Source organism: Stegostoma tigrinum, chromosome 14, assembly GCF_030684315.1.
Source record: "Stegostoma tigrinum isolate sSteTig4 chromosome 14, sSteTig4.hap1, whole genome shotgun sequence".
Lineage (NCBI taxonomy): Eukaryota > Metazoa > Chordata > Chondrichthyes > Orectolobiformes > Stegostomatidae > Stegostoma > Stegostoma tigrinum.
This window is the reverse complement of record NC_081367.1, coordinates 41,112,029-41,132,594: the sequence shown is the minus strand read 5'-3', so window position 1 is coordinate 41,132,594 and position 20,566 is coordinate 41,112,029. Positions and strand designations below refer to the sequence as shown.

Sequence of the window (20,566 nt, the reverse complement as noted above, 5' to 3'; positions counted from 1 at the left end):
TGTAGGATGTTAGTTTTGTTAAAAACTCTCACCGTTGTAAAATTTATATTAGCTTTACAGCCTTTCCAACATTTTTACTACTTCAGGAACCATGAATATTCGTGGTGTTTTTACTTCAAATGAAAATAAAATATGATCTCATCCATTGTGAAAGTTATTGCATTTTCGCACAAAATTATTTTAAAAATATTGCTCCAGAGCTATCACAAACGATTGAATAATCAGATTACCTGCCTAATCAGATGACAGGATAACGTCTCAAAAAAGAAACTGCCAGCAAAAGAAGAAAAAAATGTACTCTTTAATCAATTGTCCATGAAGGAAACTTATTTTATCAGTTTGTAATTCTTATTGATATTTTCAGGCATTTTAATCTAAAGTTTTGATTCAGACTGGAATTTTTCATAATCCCTTTCTGATCATAATCAGTGTTAAATTCTATACTTGAATAAATCTGGATAACTATAATTGATCTTTTATAATTGAATAAAGAATAAACAATGTATTCTCAATGTGTGCTCCTGAGATGCTGCTTGGCCTGCTGTGTTCATCCAGCCTCACATTTTATTATCTTGGAATTCTCCAGCATCTGCAGTTCCCATTATCTCGATTTTCAACTTCACTTAGGTTTTGTTTTTCCCATTAGAGTCAGTCAGGCAGTGTGTAAAACTGACTATAGATTCATTTGATGTGATAATGGGAAACTGCAGATGCTGGAGAATTCCAAGATAATAAAATGTGAGGCTGGATGAACACAGCAGGCCCAGCAGCATCTCAGGAGCACAAAAGCTGATGTTTCGGGCCTAGACAAAGGGTCTAGGATGAAGGGTCTAGGCCCGAAACGTCAGCTTTTGTGCTCCTGAGATGCTGCTGGGCCTGCTGTGTTCATCCAGCCTCACATTTCATTATCTATAGATTCATTTGAGCCTGTATTGTGCTGTTAATCAGATTCACATATTCTCTATTTCTCATCTTATTTTTGTATGTATTCTGCTACAAATCTTTTCATTCTAGTCTTGAATAATTTTTGAATGCTTCGCCATAAATATTCATTTTAGAAGGCTGTGTGAGCATGGTTCATCTTTGTGTTTGTTAATATATATATAAAATATGGAAAGATCATCAGCTGATTTCATGGCCCTTTGTCAGCCATCCTGCCAACCCTGCCTAAAAAAGGCAAGAAAACTGAGACTTGTAAACAAATCATGAGTCTTTATGTTTGAAAATTTTTTCCATCCCTATGTCTCAATTAAGAAATTTCCAGAAGCTTCCAAGTTTGCAAATTATTTTGCAGAATAACTAACTCTTACTCTCTCAATGAGTAAAATTCAAGACATCAAGTCTGGCTATAGCTCAAGACTGTCAGGCAAGACATTATCATGCTGACCTTATTTCATCTTTTCCACTGTCATACTGTCCTTCCTAAATTTGAAGAACAGGAAATAAATAAGGTTATACCAAGTCTTATATAACCACTATTATGATTTTAGCTGACATTATGACTAGACAAATTAGATCTCAGACTGAAATCTCGTTTGATCCAACATTTTTAAAAAAACTTTGAAGCAGTCCTTCATTGAACCATAAACTCACATTGCCGCAGACTTGGTTTCAACAAGACAGAAGTTTACTATGCAAAAGAAGATATGATAACATAGAATAAACCCATGTGTTTACATAAAACACAACTTAAAAGATTTTGAAATGCAATAAAGTGCAATATTTGGTTCACCCCAGCAGCAAATCATCACAGTACTCAAACACAAATGAACTCTCTTATTTCTCTATCACATCTGTACATTAAACCTAACTGTTTATTTCAATTCTGGATTTGGGAACCCTTGAGTATTTATACAACTGAGTTCAGACTTTCTCAACTTCTTAAATAACCCCTTCAAATTATATACCTTTACACTGAGGTAACCTATTTGTAACTTTTCTAAATGATCTCCTTAATCCATAGATCTGTTTCAAATATTCAACTTCAGGCTGGGCATCTGCAAACTAAATCAAAATGTTTCCAAGCTATGGGTATTTTGTTAAGCTAAAAAAGTCGATCCTGATCCTTCTAACTGAATACAGGCTAATGCTCCTCGGTTTTATTACATCTGCTTATAAACCTCTCCCAATGCAAACAAATCCCTGGTTGCAGCGTAGGAAACTCTCTTTCTCATTGGTCTAAAAATCTATTATTCCAGAGACACTAGCAAGTCCTTCACTAAACTCCAGCCTACACATAAACCAAAACCCACAAACCACTAGTTCAAAAGCTATATTCTAAAATCAATTAATGTATATCATATACATTACATCATACCTTGTAATCATGGTCCTTCAGATTTGATCAGTATTGGTCAGGCAATATAGCTCTATTGGCAATACCGGCCTGCTCATGCTGAGATTAGTACTTGAAGGAGTGGGCAGTGGTCACTTCCAAAATGTTCTCCCTTGCATTCATCTATCATTAACAACAAGTCATGTTGCAACTTATGCCTTTATTTCAAATATCTATATGTGTAATTTCTTAATGTCCTACATTGAATCATATTTGCTCAAAAAATTGTGCCCAATCTTCCAGCCTGTTCACATCAACTTTCAATCATTTTCTGTTTCTTGTGAGTGCCACACATTTTGGTGACATCTAAAAATATAGCTAATGTGCTGCCTACAAATTCTTTGCTACTGGAATGTCACAAATAGAATGAGAAAATCTGAGCACTTCATTGATTAATGATTTGCATTAAGATTCATCAAAACCTCCCTTTTCATCATTCTTTTCTGAAGAAAAAAAACTTTCTATTTAATTTTCTACACTATTATTTTTGCACAATGCTTCCGGTGACATTTATATAAAATCCTTGAGGAAATATAAATCTCTGATGTCTACTCGGTCTCTATAATTACCATTCCCATCACCTCTTCAAAATATTGCATCAAGATAGTAAAATGCGTCTTTGCTTTCTCAACCAATAATATGAATGAATTTATAGTTGTTTAAAATTGTTTAATTTCTCTTTGCAGAGCTTGTAACCCCAAAAATCTAACCAGTGATGGTAAAACCACATCTAACAAGTCAACAGACACTATTGCCATCTCTCTGAGAAATGAAGATAGCTACAAGAGTTATGAGAATACCACTGTGTATCTTTTATCTCTTTTCAATTGCATATCAACAGCAATTGTATTCAGCAAAGGAAAGCCCTATCGCAAACCAATCTATACTAACTGTAAGGAAATTCGTTATTTCTATTGGCATCAATTAGATTATATTTTATTATGACTTTCAGCTAATCTCAATGCATGAACTTAATAATTGATTGTTTTTTTCCTCAGAAATTAGCATTAGTATGTGGATTTTCAATATAAATCCAGAATATTATACTTCATGTGCTACTTTATTAAATTTTGGTACACATCTAAGCACCAAAGTAACACCCAAAGTAAGAAGTCATCACCTTATACTGTTTTAACTGGGCAACGCAAGCCTGCACACTCTCAGGTTTGATATACAGTTAGCCAATCACGTCTGTGAAAATAATAAGACACTGTAATTGGTTGCTGTGCCATTCGGCTAGTGAGAATAAAATGTTTAAATATTTCTGTCACTCATCACTATTCAGCCACCTTTGCTGGAAAAGTGTGTATTGTAACAGGATTAGATTGGCTGCAGCACCCTCCTGATTATGTAGCCTTTTGACATGCAAGAATAGATTATCCAATCGGTTAGGCCTAATTAATTGGAAGAATATTTGCAACTAATACCCAGTATAGTGCGAGCACTACCATTATGGGCTAGGGTCAGCAACCACCTCTCATTTTGTTGTACCCCTCCCGTTTGGCATACTGTGCATTTGTCTTACAGGAAGGTGAAGCAAGCAAGACGTTATGCTTGTTCTCCCACCCCAATCTTATTCCACCCCAACCTTAAGTTCACCAGGACCATCTCTGATACCTCTCTCTCCTTCCTGGATCTCTCTGTTTCCATCTCTGGCAACCACCTGGAAACCGATATCCATTTCAAGCCTTCTGACTCCCACAGCTACCTAGAATACACCTCCTCCCACCCACCTTCCTGCAAAAATGCCATCCCCTATTCCAAATTCCTTCGCTTCCACTGCATCTGCTCCCAGGATGAGGCATTCCACTCCCGTATATCACAGATGTCCTTGTTTTTCAAGGGCCGCAACTTCCCCCACTCAGTGAATGCCCTTTACCATGTCTCCCACATTGCCTGCAACTCAACCCTCACACTCCCTCCCCACAATAAAAACCAAAACAGAATCCGTCTCATCCTCACGTACCACCCCACCAACGTCTGGATCCAACATATCATCCTGCATCTGCAATCTGACACAACCACCAAAGATATTTTTCCCTCCCCTCCCTTAACTGCTTTCCAGAGGGACTACTTTCTCCCTGACTCACTTGTCCGCTCCACACTCCCCTCCAGCCCCACCTCAACCGGCACTTTTCCCTGCAACTGCAGAAAGGGCTACACCTGCCCATACACCTCCCCCATCACCCCCATGCCAGGCCCCAAGAAGACCTTCCACATCAAGCAGATGTTCAGCTACACATCTGCTAATGTGGTATACTGTCTACTGTTCCAGATATGGCCTCCTCTACATTGGGGGCACCAAGCGGAGACCTTGGTACAGCTTTGCGGAACAACTGAGCTCGGTTCGCAACAAACGACTGTATCTCCCAGTCGCAAACCATTTCATCTCCCCCTCCCATTCCTTAGACGGCATGTCCGTTTTGGGCCTCCTGCAGTGCCACAACGATGCCACCTGAAGCTTGCAGGAACAGCAACTCATATTTTGCTTGGGAACCCTGCAGCCCAATGGTATCGATGTGGGCTTCACAAGCTTCAAAATCTCCTCGACCCCAACCGCATCCCAAAACTTGTCCAGCTTGTCCCCGCCTCCTTAACTTGTCTTTCCTCCCACCTATCCCCTCTTCCCACCTCAAGCCCCACCCCCATATCCTACCTACTAGCCTCATCCCGCCCCTTGACCTGTCCGTCCTCCCTGGGCTGACCTATTCTCTCCTTAACTTCCCACCTACACTCACCTTTACTGGCTCCACCCCTGCCTCTTTGACCTGTCCGTCTCCTCTCCACCTATCTTCTCCTTTATCCATCTTCTATCTGCCTCCCCCTCACTCGCTATTTATTTCAGAATTTTCTTCCCCTCTCCCATTCTGAAGAAGGGTCTAGGCCCGAAACGTCAGCTTTCCTGCTCCTCTGATGCTGCTTGGCCTGCTGTGCTCATCCAGCTCTACACCTTGTTAACGCTGCTTGTTATCCACTTATTTAACAAAACCTTTCCTTTGCCAAACACAATAGATCAGCTATACTTATTATCATCATCCCTCCACTCCAGGCTCTTGTTTGTTTGTTATTTTCTTAGATTAAGTGTTAATCAGCGGCTTTGTTTGCTACATCTCTTTCAACAACAATCCTTGAGCAAGCTGTTGACATTTTATCTGTATTTGAGACCTCTAAATGGCTGCACCTTTAAGTATGCTCAGCATCCATTGTAAAAGACAGCAAGATTGTAAAGCTTTAATATGTCATGTCCCTTTTTCTGAGGTTTCAGCACCAGGTTCTTACCTGCCTTTGGACTGTCAGCAAATTTGGCTGGAATAGGTGCCTGAAAGTGACCAATGTCTATGAACTCTTTACTTTGATGAGATAATACTTTGAGAGAATGCTGAAAATGTGTTTAAACAAAGAAGTAAGAAATATATCAAGTCTACAATGCTTGTAAATTTTTAAAATCATATGATGCTTTGAACGTCAAATTCAGCGTGAGTTCACTAACTCTTTGTTCTATGTGATTTAGAGACTTGTTATGTTTCAGTCAAATATAACATTTCACAGATTCTAAGGAAACAGATCGGGTGGTGTATTAAAAGCACAGAACACTGATTAAGTGGTTTGATTTATAACAAAGAACTGATTGTATTTTGTAACTCTTCAGTTCCAGAATTATATTGACATGGGAACTGTTTGTATTTCCACAGCTGCTGCCAGATCTGCTGCATTTATCTTGCACTTCCTGTGTGTTTATTTCAGATCTCCTGCATCCGCGGTGTATTGACTATATTTGGGTGGTTTATGTTGTTGATAGAATTCTATCGTTCTGCTCAGTCACCTGTATTTCAATGACTTTCTGCAAAAGGAGTCATAAAAAATGAGGATTTGACATTCATGTGGCTAATTCCCAATTGTGAAAAATTGAAAGGGCCCGTTCTGCAGTCTTCTGAGGAATACTGTTCATGGAGGGTGCACCATAATGGCACAGCCTTTGGTTTTCAGTGTACTCATGATTTTCTGTGATGGATCTTGACAAAAGGCTTCCCGCCACTGAGAATGTTAATTTGGTCCTAAAGGGAAGTAACTCCCTTGTACTGTAGCCTATAAGTTTGGAGTAAGATTGGATAATATTAGATACAAAATTCATGTCTAAACTAAAGAAGGTTGTTAATTTGTCAGCTGTTTCATTCATTGGTGATACTTTTCTTGTTGATTTCAGATATTTTTATGATTGTCCTTTTGACTCAGGTCGGAACATGTCTGTATTTCCTTTTTGGTGAACATGAAACTTTATACAATGCTCTGGATGTAAGTACACAAACCAACAGATGTGAGATTTTACTTCAGCAGGGATGGAAAATAGTAGATGGCTGCAGATTAGCTACTTATTTTGCAACTCCAGAAAAATTGTAGTTATGCTGTTGGTAAATAATTCCAAGCATTTTTTAAAATTAGATTCCCTAGTCTTCTATGTGCTGACAAATTGTTCAAAATTGACTTTAAAATATAAAAGTAATTAATTGCAACATTGGAAAGTAACTAAACTATTTATTTATAATCCACTGTCCTGTGATAATATAAACATTTTCTTTGAATGACTTTATTCATGTTGCACTGAGAATATGGATTGTTGGAACCCACATAGAATACAAGTTCACCACTTAGTCGCTCAAATCTTTCCCAACATTCAAAAAGAAGGTGGCTGACCTGCAACTAAAATCCTCGTACTTGCTTTTACCACACAACCTTTTGAAACTTTTCTTAACAAAAATTAATCTTAGGTCTATATTAACAATTAATCCAGTGCCAATTGTGTATTCAAAACTTTGGCCACCCTTTATATGTTGAAAACATGTTGAAAAGTCTTTCTAAGTTGCATCCTTGAAAAATGTACTGTGCTGCTTGGTCTGAGGTTCCCCATAGAGCTGAAATAATTTTTTTCCATCCACCCTAAATGTTCCCCATAAGAGCTTGAAAATTTTGATCAATTAAAACTTTAACAACCTGACTTCTAGGGAATATAACAAATATAAGTATCGTTGTGTCTGTCAGAGAATTTCCACAAATACGGTCAAACTCGCAGATTTGACGGAAAATGCAGCTAACTCCAACAATACATTTTGACAAATTTGCGGAATAAACAGCCAATGCATGTTTATTTTATCATTGTAATATTATATCTCTTCCGTTTTCTCAGCTTGTTTGCATCCCGAGAAGCTGGAGGGTTTATCTTCTAGCAATGGTTCTTGTTCATTTTGCTGTCATAATGGCCATTGAGGTAAATAAGAAAACCATATTTCCTTTGTTTGCTTATGCTAGAAGTATGTATTCATAATATTTATGAAACTTTCATAATGTTAATGAGAATCTACAGCATTAGCCATTCTGTCCAACAGGTTCATGCCAGCATTTTTACCTTGAATCAACTACCACCCTCATGGTCTAATCTTATCAACATATCCTTCTATTCCTTTTTACTCCTTGTGCTTATTACATTAGGCAATCACTTGGGATTGAGGATGGCTTGCTCCCACTGCAATTCAATAGATGTACAAAAGGCTCAGAAATTTAATTCACAATCTGTAAGTGACAGTGGAAGGGTTGAGTACGGATTAACTTAACCTTGCCTCTTTGTGTTTCTGGCAGTTTCATGGTGTATTCAGTGCCTGCCAGATTGAACTGCACCCATTTTGATTGGTTACACTCAAGGGACTCCTGGTCAAGGTGGATGATTGACCTCTTCAGTAATGCTTGAGGGAATTCCTAAAGCATTCCACTTTCCTCCAGAGATTGTCCTATCATGACCAAGTTTCAAGTTGACCAGTTCCTTTTGGCCTGTGATATCAGGCATACTTATGACATGTCCTGACCAACAGAGATTATTTGCAATCACCAGCACCTTGGGAGAGGGCATTTCATTTGGGTGACTTTTTTAACACTGTATTTGGAGGATCTTGAAAATGTATTGCTAGTGTTGCAGTGATTTGAGGTGCCTGCAATACAAATATCTGAAACAGATAAACACTAAATCCACAATGTTACAATTACTCCTTGTGTTAGCAAGAGTTCTCTCTAATTTTCATGCCAGCGTTTGAGTCCCATGTATGGAAGAGACTTCCGAAGTCAATGCCATGATCAGCGTGCCAATGCATCACCATGCAAGGCACATTGGAACAGCTGCATTTTCATGCAGCTTAGAGGGAACATTGGCGTTGGTGCTAGTCTCCATGTGTTTCATACACTTTGGGCAAATCATTTTTCCTAATAGCGAGTTTTGAGAAGATTTGCAGCTCAGGTTGAGGTTCTGGATGTAAGTTTGCTCGCTGAGCTGGAAGGTTCGTTTTCAGACATTTCGTCACCATTCTAGGTAACATCATCAGTGAGCCTCTGGTGAAGCGCTGGTGTTATGTCCCGCTTTCTATTTATCTATTTTGATTTCCTTGGTTGTTGATGTGATTTCCTGTGTTGGTGATGTCATTTCCTGTTCTTTTTCTCAGAGACATCACCAACGCAGGAAATGACATCAACAACCCAAGGAAACCTAAACAGATAAATAGAAAGCAGGACAAAGCACCAGCGCTTCACTGGAGGCTCATGAATGATGTTACCTAGAATGGTGACGAAACGTCTGAAAACTAACCTTCCAGCTCAGTGAGCAAACTTACATCCATTTTTCCTAATTTCCATAATGGATTTATAAAACATAATCCAATAAATATGGATCTATTTGGTGACTTCCTTATGCTTATGGCAACTAGCCTTGGTGTGCACTACTGTAAATATGATCAGGATGTGAAAGACTTCTGTTAAATCACTCCTAATGCTTTATCTTTACCAGAGAAACAAGCTCCATTCTGTTTAGGCTCTTTCAAATCTACATCTTCCTTTCACACCCAGACTACAATGAAATCAGAACCTATTTCCTCTAAGATAACAAGGTGTAGAGCTGGATGAACACAGCAGGCCAAGCAGCATCAGAGGACCAGGAAAGCTGATGTTACGGGCCTAGACCCTTCTTCAGAAAAGCTTTACACCTTGTTATCTCAGATTCTCCAGCATCTGCAGTTCCTTCTATCTCTGAACCCATTTACTCTAAGACAATTCTTTCCACCCTACCCCCCCACTCCCAATGTCTAGGGGTGCTTTCATGTGCAACACCCCTCCCCACCACTCACCAATGAATACCTAATTTACATACAGAGCCTGCTAAGGGCAGTCAACTCTAAGACTAGATATTTTCCCTAATCGACTAGTTCAGGAATGTTATTAACCACCTTGTGGAAGAGGTGGGACTTGAACCCAGGTCTCTTGGGCTAGGGATACTACGACTGAGCCACAAGAGTGCCCCTTCTTTTAAACCTATTGTGGTAGCAATGTGTCTGATATTTAACAACTGAGTGCAGAGGAGGCTGTCCCAAAGCAGATTGTTTGCACCAGCTACAACACAACTTTACATTAATGCAAAATCACACATTAAAACATTTATAATATTCTGAGAAACCATGCCCTATGATTTAAATTTTTCAACCTGATAACAGAGATTTGCATATGAATCAAGAATTCATGTACAGATCCATTTGTGCGAATGCTAAATTATTTATATTAACTGTTCACAGAATAAGAGAATTCTTACAATGCCACATTAAAATTGCAGAACTGAAACAGTCCTATGCTGACTCCTCAACATTTTCCTTCATAAATTCCAAAAGTGACTTTTGTTTTGTAAACCACGTTTATCAAACTTTTCAACCTGTAATTGGCCTATGCCCCTGTGAGGATGCTAAAGTGCCACCAATAGCTACACACTGTAGTTACAGCATTACAAGTTCATTATCTTTCCATTATAATTGTGAACATATAAATTTGTAATCGGAAAATAAGGACAGAATGACGACTTTAAAGTTGGGCCTGTTTAAATTGTTGTTTTGTCCTAAACTGCTTAATTTCAAGGCTACACAATCTTATATACAATCGTACTGGAGACTTACCAAAACAATAAAACATAGAAGCAAAATAGGTCATAGAGCCTTGACTCTTCACCTCCATTCAATGAGATCATAGCTGATCTGATAATCATCAACTCCACTTTCCTGCTTTCTGCTCATAACTCTTGATTGCCTTACTGTTGAAAAATTGATCTATCTCAATCTTGACTATCATTACAACATGACTTTGGAGCATTTTATGGTAAAGAATTCCACAGGTTCACTGCCTTCTGAAAAAAAGAATTCCTCCTCATTTCTGTTTTAAAAGGGTTGTCCCTTACTCTGAAATTAAACCCTCTGGTCCTAGAGTCTCCCACAAGGGGAAACAAACTCTCAGTATCTACTCTATCAAATCCTTTCAGATTCTTATATTTCAATAAAGTCACCTCTCATTCTTCTAAATTCCAATGAGTACAAGCCCAACGTACTCGACTACTTGTTACATGAAATTTCCTCCATGCTCCAGAACAATCGAGAGAACTTTCTCTGCACTGCTCCTAAAGCCAATATATTTTCCCTTGGATAAGAGGGCCAAAGCTCTTTATGGTATTCCAGGTGTGATCTATATAGTACTTTATATAATTTTAACAAAACGTCCCTATTTTTATACCCAATTCCTTTTGAAATAAAGGCTGTCCTATTACCAGCTGAGCCTGTATGCCAGCTTTTTGCGATTTATGCATGAGGACAACAAATCCATCTGTGCTACATCTTTCTGCAGCCTTCCTTAATTTAAATAATATTCAGCTTTTCTATTTTTCCTGCTCAAGTGTGGAAGTGCAGAATTTCCCACATCATATTCCATCTGCCAAGTTTCTGTCCATTCAGCTGACCTGCTGATATCCCTCTTTGTACCATCTTCACCACATCCTTCCCATTATTTTTCGTGTCGTCAATGTACTTGGTGATAGCACATTCACTTTTAATTAGAAGGTAGTGACATCTTATTTAGATTGCAATAGCTACACGTTTTATTAAAAGGGCGTTTCATTTAATTTAAAAATAATTAAACCCTTAGGTTAAATGAAGAAAAAATAATGAGTGAAATAAAGCTACTGTAATTTTAATAGGAAATGTTAATAGAAAACAGATGCCTCAGGGTGTTCCTAACAAAGTGCTGCAAAGTAAAATCTACACAGCGCTACAAGAAGATGCAAAGAATAATAATGAAAGAACCAAACTGGCCTCCTGAAGATGATACAGACTATACAACATTTTGTATCATGGATGAAGCAACTCTGGAAGCATATTCTAATATGAACAATGAACATGACAAAGACTCCAAAATGGCCTCAAATGGATTTGCAAATACTTCAAAGCAAAATAAGGAGGAAGGCTACAACAAAGATGGCATTTAAAGTGGTTATTGATACTGCTGCAGAAAACTTTGGTTTCACACTGTAATACCATTCCACCAGCAAACACTTCCAATTGACTAATGGTCTTTGGTAAACAGTTTAATAATGAAGTACAATAATCAGTGTGGGATTAATGTAGGTGATTTTCAAAGTAATTAACCTAATTTACAAACCTATATATTCCAAAAATCACCTGAGAACTTTGGGCATTTCTCATTTATCCTATGATACGGTACTCTTTGTTGACTGTTATTACCCTTACATCATTATCAAAGTGAAAATACACCTTCCACTTCATTAACATACTATGCAATAAAAAGTCCCGATACACCAGAGCTTCTTGAAAGAATTATTATGTGCTTACTGCTCCCTATTGCTTTTCCAAAACAACGTTTAAATCTGTCTGGGCATTGAAGGAAGCTGTGCAGATTTATTGGGAAAGCTGAATAAGTCAAGTTTTACTCCCTGCTGTAATAGTGTCCTACATCATGAATAATCAATAGCAAATAACCTGCATAATTCATTTTCATTGCTTGATCATACATGTCGGAGCACTCTCATCCAACATTCAGCTGAGTTTTTATTGATTGTAATAAAGAAAGCAGCAGTTCTGCTCTTTCTCTCAATTTTTAACTGTTTGCCTTTCACTGAAAATTTTGGAAATCTCATTGTTGTGTACTTGCTTGTGCAGCTTTTCTTAGAAGAGAACTTGGATTTGTTTCAGTGAGAATGCAAAATAATCAATTCCATTCAGATTACTGATTAAGAAACATAAACAGTGATTTTGGTATCTGTATTTTGGAATCTCCTGAATAAGGAAGCGTAGATATCTGAATCTGATCCTTTCATCTAAAATCTCATTGGAAATTCATTTTTGTAATGTGATTACTATATCCCACTCACACTGATATTTTCCCAGACTCCTGTCCATAATAATGAATGCAGAACTAGATTAAGAACTCTTGGGGTTTTGGACCCTCCATATCCTGTATACAAACACATCATGGCATCATCAGCTTTTGTGCTCCTACGTTGCTGCTTGGCCTGCTGTGTTCATCCAGCTCCACACTTTGTTATCACATCATCATTTCTCTTACTCCTTCAAGCAAATTGTTTCTTTATTATCATGGAATTTCATCCTTTGGTGATCATTTTTAATATAAATTCAAATAATTAAATCTCAAATGAAATATTTGGCCCATTAAGCAACAGAAATGTTGTAAAAGCCAAGCTGCTTCATGAATATCTTTCCGGGGAGATCATCTGGCATTTTACCTGATTTGGACTACAGGTGACTCCAGAACTACAGTAATATGGTCAACTCTGAAACTGTCTTCTGAAATAGACTAACAAGCCTCTCAGTTTACCCACATTATATGGACTGTAGCAGTTCAAATTAGGGATGGCCAAAAATTATGGCCTTGGCAGCGATTCTCATATACCATGTATTTTAAAAATTGTAAGATTATTATTCCCCCTGTTTCTAAGATTCCTCATTGTTGAATGGTTGGTAATTATTAACTGAAACTGCAAAAGTCAGTATTTATATTGTAAGAAATCTGCTGACTCTATCTTGTACCCTTCTGACAGTATATATAAATGCTAAAATATTTTTTGATCCAGTGTTTTTATTCACGTTATCTGTCAAATGGTGATTTTTACTGGTGGCCCTAGATTTCCACATGGTTCCTTGATATGGTCCCTATAGATCCCTTTGTTTTCTATTTTAATGATTAATCCTTTGTAATATGAGTGTAGTTTTATTTTCTGAGTAAATTGTAAAAATCAGTTTTAATTAAGAAATGAAAATAAGTCATTTTAAAGAATAACTCCCATTGTGTTTTTATATATTTATTGACCTGTTTCAAGTTTCTATTCAATTTTGCTCTCTACCGCATCTACGTTTTGTCAGGATCTGAACCCACAGTATTGGCATTATTCTGAGCCACACATTGCATGCGAGTTCATCTCCTATTTGATGTCTTCGTCTAATCGCTGTGCATGTGATTTCCACTTTCTGACAGCACTTTAGGTAAAGAGATTACTTCTGAGTTCCCTATTTGGATTTCTTTGTCACTATTCTTTAATGATGGCCTCACGTTATGCTTACCTGACAAGAGGAAACATTTTCTCTCTATCCATTCTATCAAAACCTCTATCATTTTAAAAATCTCTACTAAGCAACTTCTTGGCCTTCTTTTGTCAAGAAAGAAGATATTCAGGTTGTCAATCCTTTCTTGATATGTAGGCCCACCAATAAATACAGATTTATACAGTGCCGGGGTAAGGGGCATCTCTGACCGGCTTGAAAGGATATTGGAGAGGAAGGGGAAGGATCCAGTTGTTTGCTCCATGTCGGAACAAAAAACATAGGCAAGGCTAGGAAAGAGGACCTGTTCAGGGATTATTGGGAGCTAGGAAGAAAACTAAAGAACGGGTCCTCAAGGGTTATAGTCTCTAGATTACTGCCTGAGCCATGTGCAAATTGGCATAAGGACACAACAATAGAGAAGTAAATACATGGCTAAAAGAGTGGTGTGGGAAAGGGAGGTTCCTTTTCATGGGGTACTGGCTTCAATATTGGAACAGGAAGGATCTGTACACTTGGGATGGTTTCCACCTGAACTGAGCTGGGACCAATGTTCTAGCGAAAAGGGTAAATAGGCTGGTCAACAGGACTTTAAAGGGTGGAGGGAAGGGTAAAACTTACCCCAGTAAGAAACAAAGCAGCAGGTTAACATCTTTAGGGTTGGATTCAACTGCATGAAAAATTATGAAAGAAATGACAGCAAATGAGAACTTAGGACAGGTTATTAAAGTCTCCAGTATACAGGCAAATAGGACAGAGTGTTTGGAAATGATTAGGAATAAAACTTTAAGCATACTGGACAAACAAATGACAATGAGAAGATGGACAGTTAATACAGAACTTAAGGTGTTATATCTGAATGCACACAGGATGACGAATAAGGTAAATGAGCTTCTGGTGCAGATCGAAATTGGCAGATATAACATTGTGGGCTTTACGGACACATGGCTGCAAGGGGATCAGGACTGGGAGCTGAATATCCAAGGATATACATCTTTTCGAAAAGATAGGCAGGTGGGCAGAGGGGGTGTAAGAAATGAAATTGGGTCAGATGGTGCAGAATCTATGTGGGTAGAATTGAGGAACTGCAAAGGTTAAAGAAACATAGTTGGTGTTACATGCAGGCCTCCAAATAGTAGTCAGGAGCTAGGGCACAAGATACACCAGGAGAGAGAAAAGGTGTATAAGAAAGGCAAAGTCACAGTGATCATGGGGAATTTCAATACACAGGCATACTGGGGAAATTGGTTGATAGTAGATTGCAAGAAAAAGGAATTTGTGGAATGTTTACAAGATGGCTTTTTGGAGCAACTTATGGTGGACCCCACTAGGGAACAGGCAATACTGGATTTAATGTTGTGCAATGAGGCAGACTGGATAAGGGAGCTTGAGGTGAAGGAACCCTTATGAGGCAGTGATCATAATATGATTGAATTTGCCCTGAAGTTAGAGAGGGAGAAGATAAAATCAGAGATATCGGCATTGCAGTTGAATAAAGGCAACTAAAGACGCATGAGGGAGGAAATGAGTAAAATTGACTGGGAGAGGAGCCTTGCAGGAAAGACAATGAGAAACAGCAATGGCAGGAGTTTCTAGGAGTAATTCAGGAGACACAGCAAAAATTCATCCCTAGGAAAAAGAAGCATATTGGAGGGAGATGCAAAAACCATGGCTGACACGGGAAGTCAGGGATAGCATAAAAGCAAAAGAAAAAGCATGTAATGTGGTGAAGGGCAGTGGGAAACCAGAGGATTGGGAAGCTTACAAAGACCAGCAGAGGGCAACAAAAAAACAAGAAATAAAGAGGGAGAAAATTAAATATGAAGGTAAGTTAGCCAGTAATATAAAGCAGGCTTGTCAGAGTTTCTTTAGATATACAAAGGGCAAAAGAGAGGTAAAACTGGACATTGGACCGCTGGAAAATGATGCTGAACAGATAGTTGTGGGGAACAAGGAAAAGGCTGAGGAACTGAATAATTACTTTGTGTCAAGTAAGACAGGGAGCAGTGCTGAGCATCATGGCCATCTTCAAGGAAAGGGTGCTAGAAAAACTGACTGGACTAAAGGTGGATAAAATACCTGGATCAGATGGACTGTACCCTAGAGTTTTAAAGGAGGTGGCTGAAGAGACAGCAGAGGCGTTCATGGTGATCTTTCAGGAATTTCTAGAGTCAGGGAGGGTCCCTAAGGACGGGAAAATAATTAATGTGATACGCCTATTTAAAAAATGAGCAAGAGAAAAAGATGGAAAATTACAGGTCGATTAACCTAACACGGTCATGGGGAAGATTTTAGAGTCCGTTATGAAGGATGAGATTTCTGAATACTTGGAAGTGCGTGGTAAAATAGGGTAAAGTCAGCATGGCTTCATCAAAGATAATGGGAACTGCAGATGCTGGAGAATTCCAAGATAATAAAATGTGAGGCTGGATGAGCACAGCAGGCCAAGCAGCATCTCAGGAGCACAAAAGCTGACGTTTCGGGCCTAGACCCTTCTTCAGAGAGGGGGATGGGGAGAGGGAACTGGAAGAAATAGGGAGAGAGGGGGAGGCGGACCGAAGATGGAGAGTAAACAAGATAGGTGGAGAGAGTATAGGTGGGGAGGTAGGGAGGGGATAGGTCAGCCCAGGGAAGACGGACAGGTCAAGGAGATGGGATGAGGTTAGTAGGTAGGAGATGGAGGTGCAGCTTGGGGTGGGAGGAAGGGATGGGTGAGAGGAAGAACAGGTTAGGGAGGCAGAGACAGGTTGGACTGGTTTTGGGATGCAGTGGGTGGGGGGGGGGAAGAGCTGGGCTGGTTGTGTGGTGCAGTGGGGGGAGGGGACGAACTGGGCTGGTTTAGGGATGCAGTAGGGGAAGGGGAGATTTTGAAACTGGTGAAGTCCACATTGATACCATTAGGCTGCAGGGTTCCCAGGTGGAATATGAGTTGCTGTTCCTGCAACCTTCGGGTGGCATCATTGTGGCAGTGCAGGAGGCCCATGATGGACATGTCATCTGGAGAATGGGAGGGGGAGTGGAAATGGTTTGCGACTGGGAGGTGCAGTTGTTTGTTGCGAACTGAGCGGAGGTGTTCTGCAAAGCGGTCTCCAAACCTCCGCTTGGTTTCCCCAATGTAGAGGAAGCCACACTGGGTACAGTGGATGCAGTATACCACATTGGCAGATGTGCAGGTGAACCTCTGCTTAATGTGGAATGTCATCTTGGGGCCTGGGATAGGGGTGAGGGAGGAGGTGTGGGGGCAAGTGTAGCATTTCCTGCGGTTGCAGGGGAAGGTGCCGGGTGTGGTGGGGTTGGAGGGCAGTGTGGAGCGAACAAGGGAGTCACGGAGAGAGTGGTCTCTCCGGAAAGCAGACAGGGGTGGGGATGGAAAAAATGTCTTGGGTGGTGGGTTCGGATTGTAAATGGCGAAAGTGTCGGAGGATGATGCGTTGTATCCGGAGGTTGGTAGGGTGGTGTGTGAGAACGAGGGGGATCCTCTTAGGGCGGTTGTGACGGGGGCGGGGTGTGAGGGATGTGTTGCGGGAAATACGGGAGACGCGGTCAAGGGCGTTCTCGATCACTGTGGGGGGAAAGTTGCGGTCCTTGAAGAACTTGGACATCTGGGATGTGCGGGAGTGGAATGTCTTATCGTGGGAGCAGATGCGGCGGAGGCGGAGGAATTGGGAATAGGGAATGGAATTTTTGCAGGAGGGTGGGTGGGAGGAGGTGTATTCTAGGTAGCTGTGGGAGTCGGTGGGCTTGAAATGGACATCAGTTACAAGCTGGTTGCCTGAGATGGAGACTGAGAGGTCCAGGAAGGTGAGGGATGTGCTGGAGATGGCCCAGGTGAACTGAAGGTTGGGGTGGAAGGTGTTGGTGAAGTGGATGAACTGTTCGAGCTCCTCTGGGGAGCAAGAGGCGGCGCCGATACAGTCATCAATGTACCAGAGGAAGAGGTGGGACTTGGGGCCTGTGTAGGTGCGGAAGAGGGACTGTTCCACGTAACCTACAAAGAGGCAGGCATAGCTGGGGCCCATGCGGGTGCCCATGGCCACCCCCTTAGTCTGTAGGAAGTGGGAGGAGTCAAAAGAGAAGTTGTTGAGGGTGAGGACGAGTTCAGCTAGGCGGATGAGAGTGTCGGTGGAGGGGGACTGGTCAGGCCTGCGGGACAGGAAGAAGCGGAGGGCCTTGAGGCCATCTGCATGCGGAATGCAGGTGTACAGGGACTGGACGTCCATGGTGAATATGAGGTGTTGGGGGCCAGGGAATTGGAAGTCCTGGAGGAGGTGGAAGGCGTGGGTTGTGTCACGGACGTAGGTGGGGAGTTCCTGAACCAAAGGGGAGAAAATGTAGTCCAGATAGGTGGAGATGAGTTCGGTGGGGCAGGAGCAGGCTGAGACGATGGATCGACCAGGGCAGGCAGGTTTGTGGATTTTGGGAAGGAGATAGAAACGGGCCGTGCGGGGTTGGGGAACAATGAGGTTGGAGGCTGTGGGTGGGAGGTCCCCTGAGGTGATGAGGTCGTGAATGGTGTTGGAGATGATGGTTTGGTGCTCGGGTGTGGGGTCATGATCGAGGGGGCAGTAGGAGGTGGTGTCGGAGAGTTGGCGTCTGGCCTCGGCGATGTAGAGGTCAGTGTGCCATACTACCACTGCGCCACCCTTGTCTGCGGGTTTAATGGTGAGGTTGGGGTTGGAGCGGAGGGAGCGGAGGGCTGCACGTTCTGCGGGGGAGAGGTTGGAGTGGGTGAGTGGGGTGGAGAGGTTGAGGCGGTTAATTTCTCGATGGCAGTTGGAGATGAAGAGGTCGAGGGAGGGTAGGAGGCCTGGGGGTGGTGTCCAGGAGGAGGTCTTGTGTTGGAAGCGCGTGAAGGGGTCAGTGGAAGGAGGGTTAGGTTCCCGGTTGAAGAAGTAGGCATGGAGGCGAAGACGGCGGAAAAACTGCTCTATGTCCAAACTTGACTGGTAGTCGTTGATGTGTGGTTGTAGGGAGACAAAGGTGAGCCCCTTACTAAGGACTGACCATTCGTCCTCAGTCAGTGGGAGGTCTGGGGGGATGGTGGCAAACCATTTCCACTCCCCCTCCCATTCTCTAGATGACATGTCCATCATGGGCCTCCTGCACTGCCACAATGATGCCATCCGAAGGTTGCAGGAACAGCAACTCATATTCCACCTGGGAACCCTGCAGCCTAATGGTATCAATGTGGACTTCACCAGTTTCAAAATCTCCCCTTCCCCTACTGCATCCCTAAACCAGCCCAGTTCGTCCCCTCCCCCCACTGCACCACACAACCAGCCCAGCTCTTCCCCCCCCACCCACTGCATCCCAAAACCAGTCCAACCTGTCTCCGCCTCCCTAACCGGTTCTTCCTCTCACCCATCCCTTCCTCCCGCCCCAAGTCGCACCCCCATCTACCTACTAACCTCATCCCACCTCCTTGACCTGTCCGTCTTCCCTGGACTGAACTATCCCCTCCCTACCTCCCCACCTATACTCTCTCCACCTATCTTCTTTACTCTCCATCTTCGGTCCGCCTCCCCCTCTCTCCCTATTTATTCCAGTTCCCTCTCCCCATCCCCCTCTCTGATGAAGGGTCTAGGCCCCAAACGTCAGCTTTTGTGCTCCTGAGATGCTGCTTGGCCTGCTGTGTTCATGGCTTCATCAAGGCAGGTTATCCCTGACAAATCTGTTCGAGTTGTTTGAGGAAATAATAAGCAGTTTAGACCGAGAGCCAACAGATGTTATCAACCTAGACTTCCAGAAGGCCTTTGACAAGGTGCTGTACAGGAGGCTGCTGAGTAAGTTAAGAGCCCATAGTGTTAGAGGCTAGGTGTTAGTATAGATAGAAGATTGACTCCTTGGCAGAAGGCAGAGAGTGTGGTTAAAAGAATCTTTCTCAGGATAGCAACCGGTTGCAAGTGGTATTCTACAAGGGTCAGTTTTGGCACCACAATTTCTCACTTAACACATTAATGATCTAGATGAAGGAGCTGTGGGCATTCGGACTAAGTTTGCAGATGATACAAAGATCGATGGAGGAACAGGTAGTATTAAGGAGGTGGGGCAGCAACAGAAGGATTTGGAGAGTGGGAAAAGAAGTGGCAGATAGAGTACAACGTGGGAAAGAGTGAGATCATGCACTTTAATAAGAAGAATAGAGGTATGGGCTATTTTCTAAATTGGGAGAAAATTCAGAAGTCTGAAGTGCAAAGAGACTTGGAAGTATTAGACCAGGATTCTCTCAAGGTAAACTTGCAGGTTGAATCAGTAGTTAGGAAGGCAAATACAATGTTAATATTTATTTTGACAGGACTTGAGTATAAAAGCAGGGATGTACTTCTGAGGCTCTGGACAAGCCACATTTGAAGTATTGTGTGCAGTTTTGGGCCCCGTATCTCAGGAAGGATGTACTGGCCCTGGAGTGGGTTTAGAAGAGGTTCACAAGAATGTTCCCAGGAATGAAAAACTCAATGTATGAGGAATGTTTGAGGACTCTGGGTCTACAGACAATGGAGTTTAGAAGGATGAGGAGGGGCCCTAATTGAAACTTACAGAACACTAAATGGCCTAGTCAGAGTGAATGTTGGGAAGATGTTTCCATTGGTAGGAGAGACCAGCACCTGAGGGCATAGCCTTAGAATAAAGGAAAGACCTTTTAGAATGGAGATAAAGAGAAACTTCTTCAGCCAGAGAGTGGTGAATCTATGGAACTCACTGCCACAGGAGGCCGTCGAAGTCGGGTCATTGAGTATATTTAAGACAGAGGTAGAGAGGTTCTTAATTGTCAAGGGTTACGTGGAGAAAGTGGGAGAATGAGATTGAGAAAATT

General features: G+C 41.5%; 1 protein-coding gene across 1 annotated transcript in view; it reads left to right on the top strand.

The window, feature by feature from the left end:
* The window catches only part of LOC125457740 (probable cation-transporting ATPase 13A4), a 97,553-nt gene extending 85,724 nt beyond the window's left edge, over positions 1–11,829 (top strand). The window contains exons 27-30 of the mRNA XM_059650892.1: positions 3,022–3,227; positions 6,540–6,628; positions 7,518–7,598; positions 11,376–11,829. Coding sequence (XP_059506875.1) covers positions 3,022–3,227; positions 6,540–6,628; positions 7,518–7,598; positions 11,376–11,663 — 664 coding nt within the window. The 3' untranslated portion in view covers positions 11,664–11,829. The remainder of the gene's footprint in view (positions 1–3,021; positions 3,228–6,539; positions 6,629–7,517; positions 7,599–11,375) is intronic.
* The last annotated feature ends 8,737 nt before the right edge of the window (positions 11,830–20,566 follow it).